Source organism: Dicentrarchus labrax, unplaced genomic scaffold (genome assembly GCF_905237075.1).
Source record: "Dicentrarchus labrax unplaced genomic scaffold, dlabrax2021, whole genome shotgun sequence".
In the NCBI taxonomy this organism is placed as follows: domain Eukaryota; kingdom Metazoa; phylum Chordata; class Actinopteri; family Moronidae; genus Dicentrarchus; species Dicentrarchus labrax.
The window spans coordinates 5549556-5573642 of NW_026136717.1; the positions used below are offsets into that span (position 1 = coordinate 5549556).

The 24087-nt window shown below is 40.1% G+C and overlaps 2 protein-coding genes and 1 long non-coding RNA gene across 3 annotated transcripts in view; all 3 read right to left on the reverse strand.

Moving 5' to 3' along the window:
* Positions 1-314: 314 nt before the first annotated feature.
* Positions 315-3242, reverse strand: LOC127349572 (uncharacterized). Its single transcript, XR_007880330.1, has 3 exons — positions 3115-3242; positions 2933-2967; positions 315-2054 (listed from the first exon to the last, which is right to left on the reverse strand). It is a non-coding gene; the product is annotated as an uncharacterized LOC127349572 (long non-coding RNA).
* A 5103-nt stretch (positions 3243-8345) lies between these two features.
* On the reverse strand, positions 8346-14219 carry LOC127349560 (uncharacterized). The gene is made up of 9 exons (XM_051375420.1): positions 13984-14219; positions 13667-13833; positions 13213-13317; positions 12338-12437; positions 10109-10176; positions 9600-9941; positions 9250-9351; positions 9097-9131; positions 8346-8777 (listed from the first exon to the last, which is right to left on the reverse strand). The coding sequence occupies exons 4-9, from the start codon at positions 12361-12363 to the stop codon at positions 8655-8657; spliced, it is 696 nt and encodes a 231-aa protein (XP_051231380.1). The 5' UTR covers positions 12364-12437; positions 13213-13317; positions 13667-13833; positions 13984-14219; the 3' UTR covers positions 8346-8654.
* A 3081-nt stretch (positions 14220-17300) lies between these two features.
* LOC127349558 (uncharacterized) overlaps positions 17301-24087 on the reverse strand; it is a 103992-nt gene continuing 97205 nt past the window's right edge. The window contains exons 2-6 of the mRNA XM_051375418.1: positions 21199-21543; positions 21030-21071; positions 20805-20918; positions 20645-20679; positions 17301-17510 (exon numbers count right to left, since the gene is read on the reverse strand). Of these exons, the coding sequence (XP_051231378.1) occupies positions 17388-17510; positions 20645-20679; positions 20805-20918; positions 21030-21071; positions 21199-21543 (659 nt within the window). The 3' untranslated portion in view covers positions 17301-17387. The remainder of the gene's footprint in view (positions 17511-20644; positions 20680-20804; positions 20919-21029; positions 21072-21198; positions 21544-24087) is intronic.

The following is a 24087-nucleotide window of genomic DNA, read 5'->3' on the forward strand; positions in this document are numbered from 1 at the left end:
CCCAGTTTGTAATACTGCAAGTGCAAGGACTTCCATCAGTGGGCCTTAAGTTCAGTCGCCATTATGTTACCTCATTTGGCAATGAATATCAACTGAACAGAAGATGCCGGAAGCAGTGTGACACTTACACAGCCTCATCAAATACAACTGAAACACTTTGCTCCAGGCTGCACGTCATTAAGACACAACGAAACAACAGCAGGTTTAACTCCCACACAGCATATATCTACTTTGATAACAGGCAGTAATAATAAGAATAGACAGACTCCAAATCAAAACCTTTATTTAAACATGACATGACACAGGATTTTGAATACAGTTATCACCTCAATGTGTTGATTTACAGAACAGATAATGGCAGTGAGCTGCTGACTAATGATTTTGCGATGCATGTGTGAGGATGAAGAGTAATACGTTTATATGCATAAGCCTGAAAATGCCACAGTGTATTCCTTCATTACTCCTTTATACAGTATAGACAGTGTGGTAGTTCTCCATGCTGTTTTTATGACCTTGTGAGGGAAGGGGTTGCAGAGAGGTGAACGTCAGTCTTCCTGTGGTTCATGCCTCACCAATGATACAGACACTTCTAATAGTCAGACATTTTGTTTTTGATTCAGACTTTTATCATCCACACAGATGGACTGTATTTTTTCAAAGCCTAATCACAAATGTCTTGCTAAGGCTTTGGGAAGTCAGCCCATATTCACTGCTTCGATTATTAGTTGGGATGTAACGATACACTCAACTCACGATTCAATATGGTTCACGATTTTTTGTTCACGATACGATTTTCTCATGATTTTTTTTTTTTTATTAAAATGAGCTACAGACAAATTATGACCAAATAAAATGATTTTTTATTTGTAGGAAAAAAATCTTAGAGGTGCTTTCTTTACAGAAACTCTTTAAAACAGTTTGTGTCCTCTTATAAAAAGTGCAACTTACATGGTCATCTTAAACAACAAAATACATGAAAAATATCTCCTTTCTTTAGAAACAATCTCACAAGTAAACTGGTGTTAACTGGTTAAATTCAATATATTAAATAACAAAAGAATATAAAATCTTGACCAAAAAAAAGAGGTGCTTTCTTTACAGAAACACTGTTAAACACTGTTTTTGTGTCTTACAGCCAAAAGCCCTCATTTTCAACGACGGAAAATGGCCTCAAATCTTTTCCAATAAAATAACCAAATGCTCTCGTTTTTTTGTGTATATGGTGGAATCCAAAATGCCGCCACACAGGTGATTTAAAATCGCTCGGTGCATCCTCTATTTCAAAGTTGTTGCCTACCGTCAACCATGTCTTCCCTCGTTCTGTGCCCCGTACCTACGTAGTGACGTAAGTCATGTGACTTGACGTCTGACGTTGAACAAATGAATCACCAACCAGTGACTTTTTTTTCAAGATAACGTAACCTATTTCTAAAAAAAAAGAACGTATCTTACTTCTCTCGCATCCGCGATTCATTTTTTCTGTCAACCGGTGCGAATCGTCACGCATTTGTACCGATTTTTAAACGTGTCACGATGCATCGTTACATCCCTAATTATTAGAAAACTTTGATCTAACGGCCCTCATGGTTTTCACCTCAGTTATTCTCTGACCACACTGTACTGTCTCTGCCTGACAAACAAGTGATGTGTACCTCACTCGCTCCTCCACCGCTGACGACCTCCATCACACTCACTATAACAGATTGGACAAATATCAATGTCCTTACTGGCTCCTCCTCCTAAAACATCAGTCCTTTATGTTTCTGCTAAGCACTGACAAGAAATGAAAAATAAATGAAATGTTGAGAATTGAAGCATGAAACTGCTTGCAAATGAATGAAGATCAGATCATTGCTGCAATATTCACGTGTGGTTATTGCTGTTAGGAACAAGGCATTCAACAGCTCTAAAGCACATTCATATGATACAGCATCAGTTCCAGTTGCCTCCTCAGTCTATCTGGTGGCAGCATAAATAACATTTGGCTCCGGCTGTCTTCTTTTTGCCTTCGGTCGAAATGCCACTGCTGCGTAGTTCAGGTCAGAGTCTGCATTCTGTGAAAAGAGTATTTACAGTCTGAATGTGGTTGATTGACATGATTTTAATTCATCCAATATAGCCAGATGGATACTGGACTTATGAGGCTGATACCAATATTGACATTTGGTCAATATTCATTTCTAAAAATGTACGATTGTGAGACTTTGCAAAACCGTACACGTCAAGAACATCCTTAATCCCTAATAAACACTTACTGAAATATTCCAAACCCAGGACTACATAGCTATACATACTATATTATGTATATTATGAACTAGAAAACATTGCTGGGGAGAGGGACGTCTGGAACCCCCTACTTAATCTGCTGCCACTGCAACACGACCCCGGTTAAACAGATGAAAATGGATGGATGAATGGACTATATTATGTAACATACTTTGTATAATGTATCACTTTACTTGAAGGGGCACAAGATATAGTATCTCCCAATCAGTTCTTTAGAAAATCATCACTATCTACTATATAGTCCTCTATTTGGAGTTATTCACTAACTACTTCTTAACAATTCATTAATTATCAGGTCTTTCCTCACTCGTTCCTTAGTAACTACATACAATGTTGTGTACCATGTTGTAAAGTGTGACCCATACATTCCTGATAAGATGCCCTTTAAAAATAAACTTGTTAGTGCTCTCTAATGGACAAACTATGAAATCGTGGCACTGTTTGAACTGTACCTCAAACATCATTTTGTTTGTATTTCTGTACTGCATTTTCTTGTTACTTATTCAATACAAATATGCAGTTATATATATGAATACACCAATATGTCACGGACAAGTTAATGTTAGCCGAGTCAATATAGCTCTAGCTGTTTTTCGTCTGGCTCTATCAAACAGTATATATGAGTAAATGTTTAAAATGGATTCACCTCTCTTTGCTCTGGATTCTGTTCTTCTTTATCAGCTAAGTGACAGAAACAAAACATCTGGTCAGTTCATTGATCATTGTCTTTGGTAAACCAGGAGTTTAGCATTTTTCAATCATATTGACACAACTTTAAACAACAAGAAATATATGTAAGATAGAGACAGTAGCACTGACAAAAAGTACCTGTCTGAAGTTTCCTGTTTTTGACGACCAGACCAATGATGACCATTACAAGGACAACAGTCAGACTGCCCAGGACGACAATCACCAGCTTTGCTATTCCATCAGACTCTTCTATTCCATCAGACTGTTCTACAAAAATATCATTAAGTTAGATGCTATTTCCCCTTTAGAGACTTGAGACGAGGCTAAAACTTTTTCACCTTCAAACATTTGATAATCTGCACAATGAAAGAAATCTTTAGGAGAATCTTAATTTTACACTTTCTGTCCACGTCATCATGTGGCTCACCGCTGCCTCCTAAAGAAATAAGGATACCTTTAGTCTTGATATTATTTTGGCAGATTTTCCTCATAATGACAGTTTGTCAGTCTTTAAATTGTCACTATGTTGCCTGTGTTGTTAGAAGACCATTTTGAAAAAATGAACTAAGAATGGGTACCAGAAGAAAGATTTCAAAATGACCTTACCTTTAACATGTAAATGTATCACATTGAAATTCAGACGTCCACTTTGGTAAAATCCATAGAGATACAGTCCAGAGTCAGATAAATCCACATGTTTGATCTTGAGAAAGACAGTGGAGATGTTGGATGTCATTTCATATTTTCCTTCTCGAAATCCGTCGCAGTGTTTAACTTCGTCATTGATCATAACAGTGATACAGCTGGCCTTTGTACCGTTGACCAGTTTGAGCCAGGATGTCCGAGTGCTGTGTTTGGACATGTTGGTACTCAGCAGTGTGACTTCTTCACCAACCTGAGCCTCCACAGTCTGAGACTCAGAACCTGAGACAGAGATCCAGCCTGAAACACACAAGATTTACTTTCAATGAGACAAAAAGAACATGAACAATAACTCTTACATAACTCAATACTTTCAGTCCTGGTTAGTTAGAGCTACCAAAGTTATAAATGTAATTCAATGCCAGTACTCACTGAAGCTGCAGAGACTTAAAGCTGTTATCAAGGTAAAGTTCTTCATGGTGAGTGTGACTGAAGCTCTGCAATGTCATCAATGAACTGTGCTTCAGTAAGGCTGCTTTCTACATGAAGAGGCGGGCTGTTTGTAGTTGCTTATCTTGTTACTCAAACTGACCACATACACGCTTTCAGGAAAAGAAGTGCTGATGCAGAATGTTAGCTGTTCTAAGTTATACTTCAGACCATGTTATTTGACACTTTAATAACAGACATTGATATTATGTAATGACACATCAAATCCTTTGGTAAGATTCCTGAAATAAAAGATCCTGATCATAGAATAGATCAATCATCAGCTCAGCTCAGGTTGCCTGTTCATTTATAATGCTTAAAATATTTTCTAGGATGACCTCTGCTAAAGAAGCACTCATACAGACGCTATAAGTTGTCCTACAGTTGTGTAGACCTTTTTGCTCAGGCAGGATCTTTTTGTTTTAGTACAGAGGTGGTCTGCACAGGCTGATTTCAGAGTTTCAGTTACTCCCCATTTTCTTTACGTCTTCCACTCTGCACTCTTGTAGAAGCTGTAGCTGACTTTAGTTTAAAGCTTGAGTGAAGACACTCTTATCATATGAACCTAGATGACCTAACACACCCACTGGTATCAACCATGTCATAGTTATGGTAAATGGTAAAAGGACTGTACTCAGTGACGGCTGGTGGAGATTTTGGGTGGGTGGGCTAACAAATGCATTACACTCATCAATACGCCACACAGCAGCAACAGTAGCAACTGTAGCATCAAGTTACAGCAACAACATTGTATATTTTGTTATAGTAAGTGCTCTACGGCAACACTGGGGAGACAAACCCAAAAGAATGACCTGATGCAAAAATCTCTCTCTCTCTCTCTCTCTCTCTCTCTCTCTCTCTCTCTCTCTCTCTCTCTCCTCTGTACACATCAGCACATGCCAATTGCACTACAACATTATAGAAAAGTACCAGCAACAATTTGCAACACAATAAACCAGAAATAAATCTATAAAACCAAAGCAAAAATAATTATTTGTAGAAGAGAGTTGTTTCAGAGCTTGGGCATACCTTATTTAAAACGCCGCTCACATCGACGGCCTTTCTGTGATGCAAACAGGTTAATCACCATGTCAAACTCCACACTGCTGTACCTCACCATCAGCTCACCTTTCAGTTTCTCCATGCAGATCATTGGGTAATGTTCACATGCAAAGACAACAAGTGCCTGACTTTCTCAAAGCGCACTGTGCAGCTACTGAGACATTATCAGAGCGCCGCATCCTGCGCGGCATTACAACGGCTGCAACTGTGTCCGCATCTGGATGTGGCTGGTTGTCATCTGTGGTCAGCAGTTCAGATATGAAGCACAAAAAATTCTCCAGGCCCTGTTTCGTTTTGACAGAATCTGTGGTCTTAGACGTGTACTTCGCAACCTGTGTGTTTGACAGGTGATCGGCTGATTGACTGTCTAAAAAAGAGAACTGGTCGCTGCTGGAGTGAAGTGGGAGAATAATCGGACCCCCGCAGGGCGAGCTCATTTCAATTCAATTCAATTTTATTTGTATAGCGCCAATTCATAACAGAAGTTATCTCAGGACACTTTTCAAATAGAGCAGGTCTAGACCGAACTCTTTATAACATTAATTACAGAGACCCAACAGTACCACCATGAGCAAGCACTTGGCGACAAGGGCAAGGAAAAACTGCCTGTTAAAAGGCAGAAACCTAGGACAGATCCTCCGGCTCTAGGTGGGTGGTCGTCTGTCTCGACCAGTTGGGGTGAGTGAGAGACAGACAGACAGACAGACAGACAGACAGGTGCACAGCAACAACAGTATTGGTAATGGCAATCTAGCAGGACCATGGCAGGAGGCTCCACCAGGATCGATAAGAACCTGCGAGACGAGAAAGCACAAGAACTCTGGGGAAGAAGTGAAGTTAGTAACATGCATTAATGGAACATGAATGAGTGCAGAAAGAGAGAGGAAGAGAGGAGCTCAGTGCACCATGGGAAATCCCCCAATAGTCTAGGCCTATAGCAGCATAACTAAGGGATGGTTCAGGACTCACCTGATCCAGCCCTAACTATAAGCTTTATCAAAGAGGAATGTCTTAAGCCTACTCTTGAATGTGGAGAGGGTGTCTGCCTCCCGAACCACAACTGGAAGCTGGTTCCACAGGAGAGGAGCTTGGTAACTGAAGGCTCTGGCTCCTGTTCTACTTTTAGAGACTATAGGAACCACAAGTAGCCCAGCATTCAGAGAACGTAGTGTTCTAGAGGGGTAATAGGGTACTATGAGCTCTTTAAGATATGAAGGGGCCTGACCATAAAGAGCTTTATAGGTGAGGAGGAGGATTTTAAATTCTATTCTATATTTTACGGGGAGCCAATGCAGAGAAGCTAGTACAGGAGAGATGTGATCTCTTTTTCTAGTTCCTGTCAGTACTCGTGCTGCAGCGTTCTGAATTAATTGGAGCGTTTTAATGGATTTATTGGGGGCAACCTGATAATAAAGAGTTGCAGTAATCCAGCCTTGAAGTAACAAATGCATGGATTAGTTTTTCTGCATCTGTCTGTGATAGGATGTGTCTAATTTTTGTAATATTACGTAAATGAAAGAAGGCAGTCCTAGAGGTCTGCTTCATGTGGGAATTAAATGAAAAGTCCTGATCAAAGATAACTCCAAGATTCCTGACAGTGGTGCTAGAGGCCAACTATATAGGTAACTATATCTTTAGACAGTGAGTCTCTAAGGTTTTTGGGGCCAAGAACAAGAATTTCGTTTTTTACATCAGAAAAAAACGAAATTCTTGAACTTGGCCCCATAAATCTCATGTCCCCCGCAAAATGTAATACAGTCCACAGTCCGTGATAGTGAATGCCTGTTTTTCTTTACCAGCTCGTTGTGTCTCTGTACAGCGATGCAGTGACTCTCATTAAGCTGACAGGCGATGTTCACTTTACCCAGCAATGACAGCTTTACGCTATTTCTGATGTGGCTCGTGCTGCATTCATGTTTCCTAATTTTGTCGGATAAATGTTTTAAATCCACAATTCCTTGTTGGGTCCAAGCAGTGTCTCCTCCAGAAAACAAACATGGGAAACAGAAAAGTTAATTCCAAGCTACACTTGTCGTTAACCAGTCCATTAGCTGAAACCACGTAACACAAAATTACGATTTTGTCGTTTGTTCTTTTGTCTTATTTGAACATCATTTTGATGATGTGTCCCCAATCTCTGTACTTCCAATGTTTCCTCCAAAGACTTTAAAGAAAATTGATTAGAAAGTAAATAATCCACCTCGTTCATATTCATGCTAACGCCTGCCATACTACGAACTAGCCTCACTGTACTGTAGCTACTGCGCTGTGATTGGGCGAAGGTCACTGTACTGTAGCTACTGCGCTGTGATTGGTCGAAGGTCACTGTACTGTACCTACTGCGCTGCGATTGGTCGACAGGCTGAATGAATTTAGCCCAAATGGGGGCGTGTCACGACACCTGTCAATCACAATCGAATGGAAGCTTATGCTACTGTGCTTGGTCTGAATACATTTAGCCCATTCACAGGAAAAAACCCAAGATATATATCCTGGGTTTTTTCTGTCACTTTTTGGTGCTGTTGCTGCTCTAGGTTCTACCAAAATTCAAAACAATATGTTCTAATGTTTTTAATAATGTTTTAATGTCTTTACTGTAAAAGATGGGGGGGCTTTGCTCTGTTAGCCCATATATACCAGCCGTCCCTGCTCATTGATATTATGTAATGACATTTCTTTTATTAAAGCAGTGTTTGTCTGTAGTAATTAATAGTGATTAAATAGGATAGACATGGTGTGTGAAGTTGCCACTACTCAATCAGAATTGCTTGTTAGATGAGCGAACAGCCTCTGAAACCCCCTCCCCCTACAGGTTTCTGACGTCAGATGGAGGGGATGCGTCCAACCATTTCTGTAACTTTCTGAAACCGAAGATCGGACATTCACACCCAGGTCAGGTTCTGATTGGTCAGCTGGGTGGAGGTGAGAAAGGAACCCGGCTTCAAACTTCTCCTTCTCTCTTTTTTCATTGTGCACACAACTCTTTCTGTCACCTAATGTGTGAACAACTGACAGCACTATGAATGTCTTCTAGAGACTGCCTGGAAATGTGCTCCTTTAGCCACACATTGACACTGTATATATACAATATACAATATACTATATACACACACACACACACACATTCAGGCATGTACCACATTGACATCGCAGTTAAAATATCCAGTTCCACACTATTCACTGCTTCATTTCAGACTTTATTTGCATTGATCGAACAGACCCTCGTGGTTTCCACCTCAGTTGAGCTCAGACCACACTGTGTGTGTACCTCACTCACTCCTCCACTGCTGCAGGCTTCCATCTATCTATTGTCAATCTGGACAGTCAGCAAAGTCAGATAAAATTAGCAAGTCATGAGAGTAAAAGTCAAATGTTATTTGATTTTCTTCTCAATAAGAAAATGTTAACTCCTCCCACCCAACCACAAAAGAACACAGTAGCAGATTAATATGATAAAGCATCAGTTCCTCTGAACCACTCTGAGTCTATCTGCTGGCAGCATAAATAACACGAGTCTCCACTTGTCTCTCTGACTCAGGCCTCCTGTTTCTTATTGTTGTTAAATAGAAACTCAGGGCTGCATCCTTCAGGTCATCAGAGTCCAGATTCTGTAAAGAGTACACACAGTTAACACAAGGCAAACAGCTGAGTGTGTGAGAAAAACTACATTTATGATGCTACCATTTTATTCTTTTTTTGGCTTTATTGATAGAGACAGCTGTAAGTAGACAGGAAAGGTGAGTGGAGAGAGAGGGGATTACATGCAGGAAAGGGCCACAGGTCAGATTCGAACCCGGGCCGCTGCAGAAATTCTGTGTATGGGTCGCCAGCTCTAGTGACTGAGCTAACTGGGCACCTGATGCTACCATCTTTAACATAATGAAAACATTTATCATATACAACAGTAAACAATAAAAGGTGATTCACCTCACGCTGTTGTGGTCTCTGTTCCTCATTGGCAGCTGAATGACAGAGACAATACATCGAATCAGTTAACTTCAAGCTATTTTGTAGTTTTTCGTCATACTGACACATATTTATGAAGAATTAATAAAAACAATCAAACAAAAATAAGAGTACCTGTCTGAAGTTTCCTGTATTTGACAACCAGACAAGTGGCAAGGACAACAGTCAGACTGCCCAGGACGACAATCATCAGCTTTGCTATTCCATCAAACTCTTCTACAAGAAAGAGCACTAAGTTAGACTCTATTTCCCCTTTAGAGACTTGAGACCAGGCTAAAGTTACAATGGACCAAACTGAATTTAGTTAAAGTGTTTCACCTTCAAACATTTGATAATCTGCACAATTAAAGAAATCTCTCATCGCTGCCTTCGAAAGAAATCAATGTAATCCATGTTTCAATATAACTAGAAAAAGACATAATGGATTAATGGGAACCAAGAGACAGACTTTACTATAATCTTACCTTTAATGTTTAAATGTATTACAGTGAAACTTGGACGCCCGTCTGTGTAAAATCCACAGAAATACAGTCCAGAGTCAGACAAATCCACTTGTTTGATTTTGAGAAAGAGAGTGGAGATGTTGGATCTCATTTCAAATTTTCCACTCTGATATCCATCACAGAATGAAGCATTGCTTTTGGAATTGAACATAACAGAGATGCAGCTCATCTTGGTTCTGTTGATCAGACTGAACCAGAATGTCATAGATTCATATTTGGAAATGTTGGAGCACAGCAGTGTGACATCTTGACCAGGCTGAGCCTCCACAGTCTGAGACTCAGAACCTGAGACAGAGATCCAGCCTGAAACACACAGCAGACAACGACAATGTTATAAAGTCATATGAAGGCAAACAACATCTCTTAATGAAGGTTATCAAGAATGTAATAAGTAAATGAGTTTAAATGTTGGCAGGTTAAACATGCAATAATAAACTGAGCAATGAAATTGAGAGTAATTCAGTACTTACTGAGGCTGCAGAGAGTCAATACTGTTATCAAGGTGAAGAAGTTCATCATCGAGCGTATGACTGAAGCTCTGCAATGTCCGTAATGAGAGAGTGCCCCAGGAGGGCGGCGCTCAGTGTAAAGAGGTGGGCTGTTTTATGTTGCTTATACTGTTGCTCAAACTGACCACATACATGCTTTCAGGAAGTGTTCAAGGAGTATGAGACAAGTTTATCAACTTTAACATGTTAATGCCTGGCAGAATTTTGGATGACATTGTTTCCCATTGATGGGAATATGTGCTGTAGTTAAAGGACCAGTGTGTAGGTTTTAGTGGCATTTAGAGATGTAATTGCAGACAGCAACCAACTGATCACAGCTCACTTCACTCTTCTTTCTAAGTAAGTAGGAGAAACTACGGTGGCCTCAAAATTTTAGAATCTGTCCAGAGCCAGTGTTTGATTTGTATGTTCAAATTTAATTGTGGTATTTATTGTTCTTTTGTGTATTGGTGATTTCTCATCACCGGTCCATTACACATATCATCGTCCAAGGCCCAGTTCCTATAATACATGTTCATGAAGGATTCATTCACCGCATTTATACACTGTAAAACTTGATAAGTTAATTCAACTCTGTTTGAGGAAACAGATTGCCCTAAATGCGTTTAGGTTTATTAACTCAAACAATTTAAGCATGAAAGATATTTGATTTGAGTAACTCAAATATTAATTGTTAAGGTAACTTGGGAAAATTAGGTTAATGTTAACAATTCCATTCAATTAATTGAATGTATCTGAATAAAGTCACTTTTAATTCATGTAATGGATTGACTGCATTTTCTGAGAGGATTAAGTTATGGTAACTTACTTCTTTGATCAAGGTGTGTTGTCAGGTTTTACAGTGTGTCTTTTTACACCCACAATCACACCTCTCTGAATTTATGTTAGATCATGCTTTAAGCCCATTCATGGTAATCCCTCAACAGTACAGATGCTTTGTCAGTCATATTCTCACAAAATAAACGGAAGAACTGGGGAGAAAGATTTTAAGATGCACAACTGAAATGCTCTCATGTCTGGTTGTGAGCTTGTCAGTTTGTGTAAAGTGGTGGGTGGATAGTGAAACAGTGTCATGGCTTGATATATACCGGTAGCTTTTAAAGCAGCATCATTCTTCTGCTCTTCGTCTTTGATATGTGTGGTTATGACTGGAAACCAGTCTTCCTGCGGTTGCTATTGGTTGCCTCCTGGTTAGTTCCTTTCTTTTTCCAAAACATCCGTACAAATAGAGCCTTTTTGTCTCTTAATGTCCAAGGCTGGCACGGTTAACTTTAAGACTTTATAATTTCTGACTTAGTTGAAACCTTAGTCCAGTCAGACAACTCACATTTGAAATGTTTATTCCAGCAGTACAGCATAGTTAGATTTTGCCGTCTAGGCTCCGACCTCATCATTCCCCGCAGATATGTTTACATTGAGATAATGGGGAGTAATGAGCAAATACCTTAACCTCTACCCGGAGCCTACAGGTGGATGCTGGGTTGGTGGTGGGGCTTACAGAGCAGCAGGCAGCTATACGGACACAGGGCAGCAGCGGCATTGACAGAGCAGAGGGAGCTCTGGGAAATTGTTCAGTTTAAATAGACCACCAGATTGGAAGGGTGCGCTTGGTTAGTGATTATGGAGTGAGGCATGTAATGTTTGCATGTCTGCATAGCAGTGCAGCTATAGTGCCTGAACTAGCTCACAGGCTTTGCTCCATTTGTCCTTAGACACCACTGCTATATCTCACTCACTCCACCACTATGTAAATCTACACAGGGTCTGTGTCCAAAGGGCAAGGTCAAAGGATGATGTTGTCAAAAGAAGGGAAAATGAAGCAACTAAACTCATCTCATTCACAAGTTGTAAATTGTTGTTGTCCTGTGAAGAGTGTATGAGACTGTGGTGCCCGAGAAAAAAAAGCTAAAGGCCCCATCTACAGCCATTGTTTGGTTTGTCCATGCTGGGCTACTGTAGAAACATGTCGGTTTAACACTGACTCCACGGAAGGCATCCTCCTCAATGTTACACACTGCACCTTTTAATCTATACAAATTATATTTATATAACCCCAAATCCCAAACCACAATTTGCCTCAAGGGGCTTTACAATCGTTACAACATTCAACACCATCTATCCCTAGACAGTTGATTTGGGTGAGGAAAAATTGTAATACAGTATGTGGTATGACTTTTTGGTCAGGGTTACATTTTACGTCTTTCTAGTTGCAGCATATATGAGGTTGAGTTTCCACTTCTTTCTTGTTTTGGGTTGGAAAATCAATGCTGCATCCTTCAGAGTCCAGATTCTGTAAATAAGAGTCAGAGGATTTTCACATATATGAGCTTCAGTGAAAAAATGCTAAGGGCTGCACACTTCCCTGCCACAACGGTTAATAATTACAACATTGGGATCCTAGCTGGACTTTTGTCAGGTCAGAATGTCTGAAAAGCTTTGAAACCACACCAATATGCATACATAAACCATGTATAGGCTGACAAGCTGAATGGTGGCAGATGTGGATTATCATTCTGACCAGGGTGATAAACATCTGAAAACAATGAACAAAGTACATAAGTACACAGATATAGTGTACATATCAATAGAAGCAGTATACATTATATCAGATACATCGACACATATATCAAAATCTACATCACCTGCCTTCAAATATACATATAAAAATATAGTGTAGAAAAATGAGAAGAAATATATTATATATTAGTTAGTATATATGCAATCTAACATTATTTTCAGATTTTTTTTTTTAAATATGTGTGTCAGGATCTAGGGAATTTAAGACTATGTATACATATACAAATATATACATATATACATTGCAAAATTGCTATCATAATGCTGCCACCATTGTATTTTAGAAAGAAATATAGTCTCATAAACTATATAAAATGATTGACTAATTAGGACTTGAAGTGGTTTAACTTGCTTGTGAACTATATATCCAGTAAATCAGTCTGATCTGCTATTAATACATTTAATCACTGAGCAGTAGGTTAACTGTGATATTGACAACAGGATGTGCAAAAGCTACATAAACACAATAGACAGCTCTCAGACAGTACCTCTTTGCCTCATTTTGACAACAAGGACAATGATGACTTTAGTGAGAACAACAGTCACACCGCTCAGGATCACACTCATCAGGCTCAGTATTTCACCAGACTCTTCTACAAGAAAGATCATTCAATTACTTGAACTGTGATCAAGTAGCATATATTGTGCCTATTTTTGAGTGAAATACTTTTTTATACTTTACTAGCTTGAAATCTAATAGAAGCACTGATTAATGACCTTTGTTGACTGATGCAATATCAGTTCACAAATTCTAACCTGCATATTAAATCCTAATGAGAGGATGGAAGAACATTTAATGTGCTACTGAAAAAAATCTCTCACATTAATTATCAGATTTTGACAGGATATTTCCTTAACAATCTATCTCTGACCACGTTGAAATAAGATACATTCTGTTTCCTTTGTGCTGGCAGCTAAAGGACACTGTACGACAATTCTTACCTTGAACCTTTAAATATGTTGCACTGACAAGTACTGAGTATCTGTTCATGTTAAATCCACAAAAATACAACCCAGAGTCAGACACATCAATGCGCTTGATTATGAGAAAGACGGTGGAGACGTTGGAGCTCATTTCAAATTTGCAGAACCTGAGACAGAGATCCAGCCTGAAACACACAGCAGAGAGATTTAGTTCTCAGCTGATAATGCAACAACAAACAGATTAAAACGACCCTAAAACATTGCTGTAGAAACTATAAACTAAACACAATTTAGCCATGGACTAACACTAAGAGAAATTCAATGCCAGTACTTACTGAAGCTGCAGAGAAATAAAGCTGGTATCATCATCAGAGTAAAGCTCATCATTGTGCGTATGATCATCTTGCTGTAATGGAGGCTAAAATCACTGAGCTCCAGGAAGGAAGTTCAAAGAGGAAGGTTCTTCCACTCACACATGTTCTTTTTTTGTCGCAGCACAAAGATTAAGATCACAGGTTGATCAACATATGACAGGTTGGCACTAACGTAGGGGGATAGATGTGAACCGATACAGTGTGCACCCACATAATGCAGTGCAAGTTGAGGTGTACAGAAAGTATTCTGATTGAAAATTGGGCCTGAGACAGAGAACAGACAACTAAGAGTATTTTTCCAGGGCCACGCCTCTCACTTTGTTGTGGACCAAACTCTACACTGAACACAGATTAAATTAACATTGATCTTCTTATTATATTCTGCAAGACAGCAAACAAAAATACAGAAAAGGGGGGAGGAACTCAGTAATTGTTGCAGTAGCATATATTCTAAGAAAGAAGCAGGCCTTTTTTTTTTAAAAGTCTTATAGAGACAATCAGGTTTTTTGCAGCCACTTATTCAGCTGGTTACAATCTACACCTTCACTGCTAGATGCCACAAAATCCTACACACTAGTCCTTTAAGTGCATTTTGATGTAATACGTATGTACTATATATACTATATATATATATATATATATATATTACCTTAGTAACATGTACTAGGGTTGTAACCCTAACCCTTTCATTCTAACTGATACACACAGTGTTTTCACTGAGATAAAAAACTATGCGTTGGCATAAAACATCATCATCCGTTGTATAGACACAAGATATAGAGGGGAGGCTGTCTGGCATCTGACACATCTTTCTAACTACCGTCATCTGAGATGATGATGTTTGTGCATCCCCACAGCATGAAAACTGGGCCAAACATTTGAATAGTAACAGTACAGCAGTTCTGTCCACACTAGATTAACTCAATATTCAAAGTCTTTTAAAGAAGATGATGATTCTGCATTATTATGCATTATTGCAATATGAAGTAACTATCACAACTGACAGTGTTCATGTTGATGTCTTTCTCTGGCAAAAGAGTGTCTTGAAGTTTGAAGGCAGATGTTGATGTAGCTTGTGAATGTAAAGTAGTTAAATAGTAGCATTACTCTGTTTGTGTAGCAGGTTGTTGGTGTTTGTGGTCATGGCTGAAGTCTTCCTGTGGTGGACACTTTGTTTATCACTCATACAGACAATGTTTTTCCCCACAGGGGGCTGATTTGACTTCAGAAGCCTTGTGACTTTCACATGAGTTGTACTCAGACCACACTGTGCTGTCTCTTCCTGTGAAATGATGTGTATCTCACTCTTCCCTCCCCCTGACAGACCATTTGACTCTCCCTAAGAGGGCGTTTAACAGTCGTCACTGTCCTTTGTGTCTCATCAAACATCAAATATGTCCTCATTACTGACACTACTGGCCAACAAAATAAGAAAGGCAAAGACTTTGGCTGAGAGAGCGACACAACTGCCCATGAATATATAAACTTTATTTCAAAATGTTTGCCATTGACCGCTTCTGTCACCCACTACCAACATGCATGTGGGTGGTGACTGGCAGCAGATTCATATGATAAAGCATCAGTTACAGTTGCAGTTTCAGTTCCTTCCTGAGTCTATCTGCTGGCAGCATGAATAACATGAGTCTCCACTTGTCTCTCTGATGTAGTCCTCCTGTTTCTTATTATCTGTGGAAGGAAACACAGAGTGTCGTAGTTCAAGTCATCTGAGCCCAGATTCTGTGAATAAAGGAACTATTTAGGCCCATATACTGTATCTACACACACACGCACACACACACACACACACACACACACACACACACACACTCTAACAATGTTTTTCAGGAACCAGCACAAAGTGTGACAAGGAGACAACATTTCAAAGCGAGCAGGTCAAATCTTGAGGTTTTCTTGCAGTCACATACTGTACACAAACACTGTTTGCACCAAAAAGGAATGACTTGAACTAAGATTATGGTTGATCATAGATAAGGGCTGTTTTTAAAAAAGGAAAACAAAGTTAGTAGTAGTTAAATGATTTGTCTATCTCTGTAGGGATCATTTCCATAGTGTTTTCAGACACTTAAAACAACGATCTGAGTCTGTGTGGATTAATGTTAGCTTACATTGTGGCAACTGCAGCACTTTTCCTGAATATTTCCACATCTCACTCTGTGAATTATCTGTGTGGAAATACTAACAAAGATGGTTTTTATCCTATCCCGTTGTTCTGCTCTGAGATGATGGTGCTCTAGTGCAACATCCAATGGCAAAATAATTTTGTATATATAACCGTTACCTATCATCCACAGTAATACTTCACCTTGTTTCTTTCAGGATGCAGTTCTTCAACGGCAACTATGTGACAAAAGATTAGTCTGATTAGTTTAGTGTCACTGACCAAATACTGTTTCACAACTTGACACAACAGGATCTTATGATATCTCATTATATCTGAGTCAGGTGCAATTTGAGATAAAAGTGGCCACAAAGGATTATTTCAGATGCATAAAAGTAACCTCACTTAATCCAGTCTATAAAGACTAACTATAAAGAAAACAAAGGGAGGGACATATGGTGTCATATCTTTATGCTTGGTGCTATAATCTATGCTGTTTGTGTCATTTTCTTAGAGGTTGAACCTAGATGCAGACCGCTGACAAGCACATAGGTGAATCATCTATTCAGTCTTTTATTGTAGATACCGGAAAGAATGGCGGGTTGATGGCTGACTCATTGCACATGATGAACAAGTGTGCAGAGAGGCAGAGCCATAGTGAGGCAGAAGACCACGCCCATACACAGACACAGACCCTGGGGGACTTTCTCATTTCCCAGTTTGTACATCCTCGATTCCTTTCCTCACCTCCTATCCTTGCACCTCAGCCCCTCCCAGTCCCAGGAATGAGAAGTGGAGTGATTTAGCAACATCAGAAGAGAATCATATGTATTTTACATTTTTATTTATTACTCATACAGACAGTGTTTATCACCACAGGGTGCTGGTGTATTCTATTACTATTGTCTCCATGTTCCTTCAAAAAGGTCTCTAATTTCATCTGAAGAAGTTAGTTTACACTGTTTGCTTTTATACTTTCCACTGAGCTTTGGCTTCAGAGGCCTCATGATTTTCACCTCAGATGTTCTCAGACCACACTGTGCTGTCGCTTCCTCCTCCCCCTCAGACCAAAACAGAAAGACAGACACTTTGACCAAGACAGGGACAGAAAGAGACATGAGTGAGAAAATACGGAATCAAAGTTTATTTCTGGACTCCTTCCAACCACTACTCACACACAAAAACACAACAGCAGATTAATGTTATAAAGCATCAGTTCCACTCAGAGCTACAGTCCCAGTTGAGTCTATCTGGTGGCAGCATACACAACATGTGGCTCCAGCTCTCTCTCTGGTGCAGGTCTGTGGTTTCTTTTTGGTTTCGCCTGGAAACGTAGAGCTGTGTAGTTCAGGTCATCTGAGTCCAGATTCTGTGAATCAGTAGTATTTAGAGTATTTAGAGTCACATACATAGTTTAAATTGGTGGATTTGTGGGTTTAATCACAAAGGAATCATTTCCACTAAAGCTAGGTCCACACAGCATGTGTAAGCATCGCTGCATTGCTCAACTGCTGCAGCTCGTACACCTGAGGTGATCACACAGACAGATTTTGGCTGCAGAGCTGCTGCTAACAGCCCTGTTTTTCTACACTGAGTGTGCCTTTGATACATACAATACAATGAGAGCCCTGTTGACATATGAATGGATCCTGTCCACAGAAATAGCTTTAATCGGAAACAGATACAGGAGGTGTTGAGTTCAGAATAACTATTTTCTTCATGTATGTGACATATTCTACGTCGGCTGTGGCGTAGTGTAAAAGCGCTTTGAGTGGTCGGAAGACTAGAACGGCGCTATCCATTTACCATTATGTCAAAGGTGTATATGGTTTGTTGTCAATATGCCTATATTTTCACTGTCTATTTTTGCTGGGAAGCACAGGTGGCTTTTTGGAAAAAAAGAAGCAAGACTTTGACTCTAGGTTTTAGGTTGATAACCTAAGATGGCAGCACGAACGGTCGCCTCAGTGTGTCGGTTGTTGGTTGTTTTGTGTGTTAATTCAGTTTTCGGCTGTGATACCCGGAGCTCTTTCACTAGAGAAGAGCTCATGAACACCAGGGGAACAATTCGCTGATCTCTTTCCCACTTTTCTTCTTTCTTCCGTGGAATTATTGGACATTGTGGTCAAAGGTGCGCTCACCTTTGCCACGCAGTGAAACGTAGGAGGAGAAGGAAACGTGCCGGTGAGCTTGTGCGTCACCGCCAGCACGGACATCGCACACCGTTACCTGGAATATTCCTCTCCAACGTGCGTTCACTGTGCAACAAAATGGACCAACTCCAGCTACTTCTGGGGAAAAACAGTGACTTTTCTTCATCCTCTCTTTTATGCTTCACAGAGACTTGGCTATGTGGATCGATACCGGACTCTGCGCTGCAGCTGGCGGGCTTCCAACTCCTCAGAGTGGATTGTGACACAGAACTCTTCGGCAAATCGAAGGGAGGAGGTATCTGTTTTTATATCAACAGTAGCTGGTGCAATGATGTGACAGTGATCCAACAGCACTGCTCTAATCTGGAATATTTCATCATAAACTGCAAACCTTTTTACTCCCCCCGTGAGTTTGTTTCATCCATTCTGGTCGGTGTTTACATTCCACCGCAGGCAAACGTGCAGGACGCACAGCGCGCTCGCCGACCAGATACTGTGTGTGGAGCGGTCTAACCCGGACTCCTTAATTATTGTCCTTGGTGACTTTAATAAAGGAAACCTCAGCCACAAACTTCCTAAATACAAAGAGTTTATTAAATGCCCGACCAGAGAGAAGAACATACTGGATCACTGTTACACTACAGTCAGCAGATCTTATCACGCCGTCCCCTGCGCCACACTGGGCCTCTCAGACCACGTCATGGTCCACCTGATTCCCTCATACAGGCAGAAATTAAAACTCTGTAAACCTGGTGTGAGGACATCAAAACAGTGGACCAGTGAAGCTATAGAGGATCTCCAGGCGTGTTTGGACTGACTGAGATGTTTTCAGGACTGCTACTGTAAGTCTGGACAAGTACACAGAGGCTGTGACGTCATATATCAGTTTCTGTGAGGACTGCTGTGTACCATCACGCACCAGGGTGAGTTATAACAATGACAAACCCTGGTTCACAGCCAAACTCAGGCAGTTACGGTTGCAGAAGGAGCAAGCGTTCAGGAGTGGGGACAGGGACAGGTTTAAGGAGTCAAAGTACAAGTTTAGCAAGGCGGTGAAAGAAGCTAAACGACAGTACTCTGAGAAACCTCAACATCAGTGACCAATAACTCTGGTTCTGTCTGGAAGGGGCTCAGACAGATAACCAACTATAAACCTAAAACCTCCCACTCCATCAACTGTGTGACTTCCCAGTTGACTCTGTGGAGACCTTCCGCTGCCTGGGTACCATAATTACCCAGGATCTCACCAAGAAGGCCCAGCAGAGGATGTACGACAATGATGGTGCACTTCTACACCGCCATCATCGAGTCCATCCTCACCTCTTCCATCACCATCTGGTACGCTGCTGCCACTGCCAAGGACAAGGGCAGACTGCAGCGAATCATTCGATCTGCTGAGAAACTGATCGGCTGCAATCTGCCATCCCTCCAGGACCTGTACGCCTCCAGGACCCTGAGGCGTGCAGGCAAGATTTTGGCTGACCCCTCCCTGCCCGGACACAAACTCTTTAAAACACTTCCCTCTGGCAGGAGGCTGCGGTCCATCTGGACCAAAACCTCACGCTACAAAAAAAGTTTCTTTCCGTCTGCAGCTGGCCTCATTAACAAGGCCCGGATCCCCCACTGACACTGACTCTTAAACCCATCCTGTAAATATGCATCACATTAATGCACTCCTGTTTTCTGCACAGTTTCTTATCTTTATTTATTTATATTTTAAAAGTACTCTATTTTTTGTGTGTGATTGTTATGTGATTTGTATATTTCTGTATGATTGTATATTTTATGCACCACTGCACCAAGACCAATTCCTCGTATGTGTAAAAACCAACCTGGCAATAAATCTGATTCTAATTCTGATTCTGATAGTGAAGTGTTGCTGCAGCCGCACCTGAGACTCGTGGGTAATGTGGCCCGAGCTTAAGATGAGCGTTAAGAATAGTTTAGCTATGTCTAATTTAAATGCTAAAAATAACTTTTAATACATGCCCATCTATTTATATGGATATCTTCTGGTTGAGCTGATGGTGCATTTACAGTTTTTCTTCAAGTGAATGAACCTTAACTGTCTGTTTAGTATGGAGATGGCAGCTGAAATTACAGTTCAAAGTATGAATTAATGGGGATTATTTCTTTGTGATAACAAAAAGCAGAGTTTGGTCGTAATGAAAATCAATAATAAATGGCATGTTGAATGTCATTACCCCATTAACTGTCCATTATGTTGAACCAATGCTACATCCATAATACACAATCTCTACATGCTGGTATGACACTAGATTTATAATGTCTTCAAATGCAGATTTTAAAAACACAACACACAGTTTGTGTAAGTTAATGGTGGGTTCACCTTGTTTCTTTCTGGCTGCGCTTCTTCTTTCACAGCTAAATGACAAAAGACAAAAGTCTGATTAGGTCATTATTACTGATCACATACTTTACTTTGGATTTGTCCGTCATGTTGACACAGCTCACTAGATGATGTGCAACAAATTATAAATGTACTGTACCCTTCTCAAGTTTCCTCATTTCATAAGCCAGAACAATGATGACTATAGTGAGGACAATAGTCTGACCACCCAGGATCACACTCAATAGGGTTGTTATTCCATCAGGCTCCTCTACTGGAAACATGGTAGAATTAGACTCTTTAATCTGTATTTTAATCAAAATGAATGTCTCTATGGTAGCTTGCACAATGAAAATAACCTTAAGAGAGAAAGGGTGAACTTTACTTTGAGTGTTACGATCCACTAGATCATCTGATTCACCATCACCTTCAAAAAACGATGATGAAATCATTTCAAATAAGTTATGCTGCTTTCATCCTGTGACAATACATTTTAGATATATTGTAAAAATGATGATATCTTTATAAAAGATACGTCTTAACTACAAACTTACCTTTAACTTTTAAACGTGTTGCAGTGGAAATGACTATGCTTCTGTTTATGTAAAATCCACAGAAATACAGTCCAGAGTCAGATAAATTCACTCGCTTGATTTGAAGAAAAACAGTGGAGACGTTGGAGCTCATTTTAAATTTTCCATTTTGAAATCCATCACAGAATGAAACGTCTTTATCAGATCCGTACATAGAGGAGATACAGCTGGGTTTGGTTCTCTTGGTCACTCTGAACCAGTCTGTCTGATTTGGACTTTTGGAAATGTTGGAGCACAGCAGTGTGACATTTTCACCAGGCTGAACCTCCACAGTCTGAGACTCAGAACCTGAGACAGAGATCCAGCCTGAAACACACAGCACAGACAACATGAGATTCACTCCTCATTTGATAAACCAACAACATACCTTTACATTTATTCAATACTAACTAATATGCAAATTAAAAAAGAATGTGTTTGCTGCTCAGAATAGTTCAACAGCAGTACTTACTGAGGCTGCAGTGAAGTAAAGCTGTTATTAAGGTGAAGCTCTTCATTGTGCGTATTACTGTGTCACAGCAAGAGCACTTTATATGAGTTGAAAGGGGCGGGGAGTTGAATAGGCCATGTAAAGAAGCTCACCTCTTTTACCACGGAAAATTTGAGACAAAATTGTGCCTCAAAGGATTTCAGATGGCATGAACTAACAATTCTTCTGCCACTCTTACAGTTTTATACAGCCATCATGGAAGACATCCTCACCTCATCTACAACAGTCTGATACAGCAGCTGAGACAGTGTAAAAATTGTAAATGGTAAATGGACCTGTACTTGTATAGCGCCTTTCTAGTCTTCCACCCACTCAAAGCACTTTTACACTACATGACGCATTCAACCTTTCACACACATTCACACAGTGATGGCAAGTCCATTGAACAGAAACTAACTTCATGCACATACACACCGATGACACAGCATCAGGAGCAATTTGGGGTTCAGTATCTTGCTCAAGGTCTTTGACTACTGCTACTTTGACATGCAGCCAAAGGAGACGGAGATCGAACCAACAACCTTCTGATAATGGATGACTCTACCTCTGATCCACAACCGGCCATCACATTATTCATCTGTATTGAAGTATGCAGGAAAACGTCATGTTGTTCCAGTCTAAAGCCAAAGTGCACAGACAGCAAACACAATAATAAATAAGTTATCTAACATGCAAGTCCCTGTGTCATGAATACATTATTAGATAATGAAATAAAAAATAATATAATAGCCAAAAACTAAAAGGATCATGGTTACAAACAGTGCTTTCATGGAAAGGGGTTTGTGTTGGGGGACTATGGAAGACTGTAGATTATGTACTCCCCAAAAACCTTCATGCCCCTCACTCTCTGCACACTGGTGTCATTGATTGTTTGTTGTATCATTGTTGTTGATACAGTCTGCCTCTACTTTGACATTAACAAACCTATCAACTGAAAACGTTGCCATCAGATCTGTACATAGAGGAGATACAGCTGGGTTTGGCTCTGTTGGTCACTCTGATCCATTCTGTCTGAGTTGGACTTGTGGAAATGTCAGAGCACACCAGGCTGAACGTCTACAGACTGAGACTCAGAACCTGAGACAGAGATCCAGCCTGAGACACACAGCACAGACAACATGAGATTTACTCATGAGCTGAATATGCAACAAAAATACTCATAAATGAGTTCAACACAAACTAATTTGCAAATTAAAAAATAAAGGTGGGTTACTGGACAAAAGAAAGATTAGAATTGTATTTTCTCCGCAGAATAATTCAATAGCAGTACTTACTGAGGCTGCAGAGAAGTATAGCTGTTATTAAGTTGAAGCTCTTCATTGTGCGTATAACCGTGTCACAGCAAGAGCACTTTATATCACTGTAAAAGGGGTGGGGAAATGAATAATTCATGCAAAGAAGCTCAATTCTCTCACCACGGAATATCTGTACCTGATGCTATCTAAAACAAAAATATGCCTCAAAGAATATCAGATGGCATCAAGTAACAATTATTCTGCCACTGTTACAGTTTTATACAGCCATCATGGAAGATAACAGTCTGATACAGCAGGTCAGACAGTATAAATCACCTCCAAGTTTGTTTTTATTCATCTGTATTCAAGTATGCCATTAGAACAATGTATTGTTCCTCTCACAATAAAAGCAAAGTTATGAATGCACATCATAACTATAATTTCAAGTAATACATTATTAGATTAGTGAACTAAAATATAATATAACATCTAAAATATGAACAAGAGCATGATTACAAACAATGCTTAAATGGAAGGGGGCAGTGTTGGAGGACTATGTAAGGCTGTTGCTGCGTACGCCCAAAAACTTTGACCCTTTACTCTCAGCACAGAGGCCCAATTGGTTTGTTTTTTTATATCATTGTTGCTGACATAGTCTGCCCCTACTATGTATTTTGGAAACCTATTGATATGACTAAAGCTGGATTTTGTTCGACAGTTAGGTGTAAACATTCTGAATAGCACTGGGCCGAGCATGTAGCCCTGAGGAGCACCAGAGGGCAGCCGGATGGAGCTAGAGATACATTTCCACTCTCTCTCTCTGTGTTGTGTCAGTTCCTCCTGTGTTGTGACAGATGGAGGTGTTGACAGAGAAAACACTGCCACTGTAATTCAATTGCATTCAGTATAGCACCAATTCATAACAGAAGTTATCTCAGGACACTTTTAAAAATAGAGCAGGTCTAGACCGTACTCCTTATAACATTATTTACAGAGACCCAACAGTTCCCACCATGAGCAAGCACTTGGCGACGGGGGCAAGGAAAAACTTCCTTTTAAGAGGCAGAAACCTCAGACAGACCCCAGCTCTTATTTTGTGCTGAGAATAATGAAGTGCCAGTACTT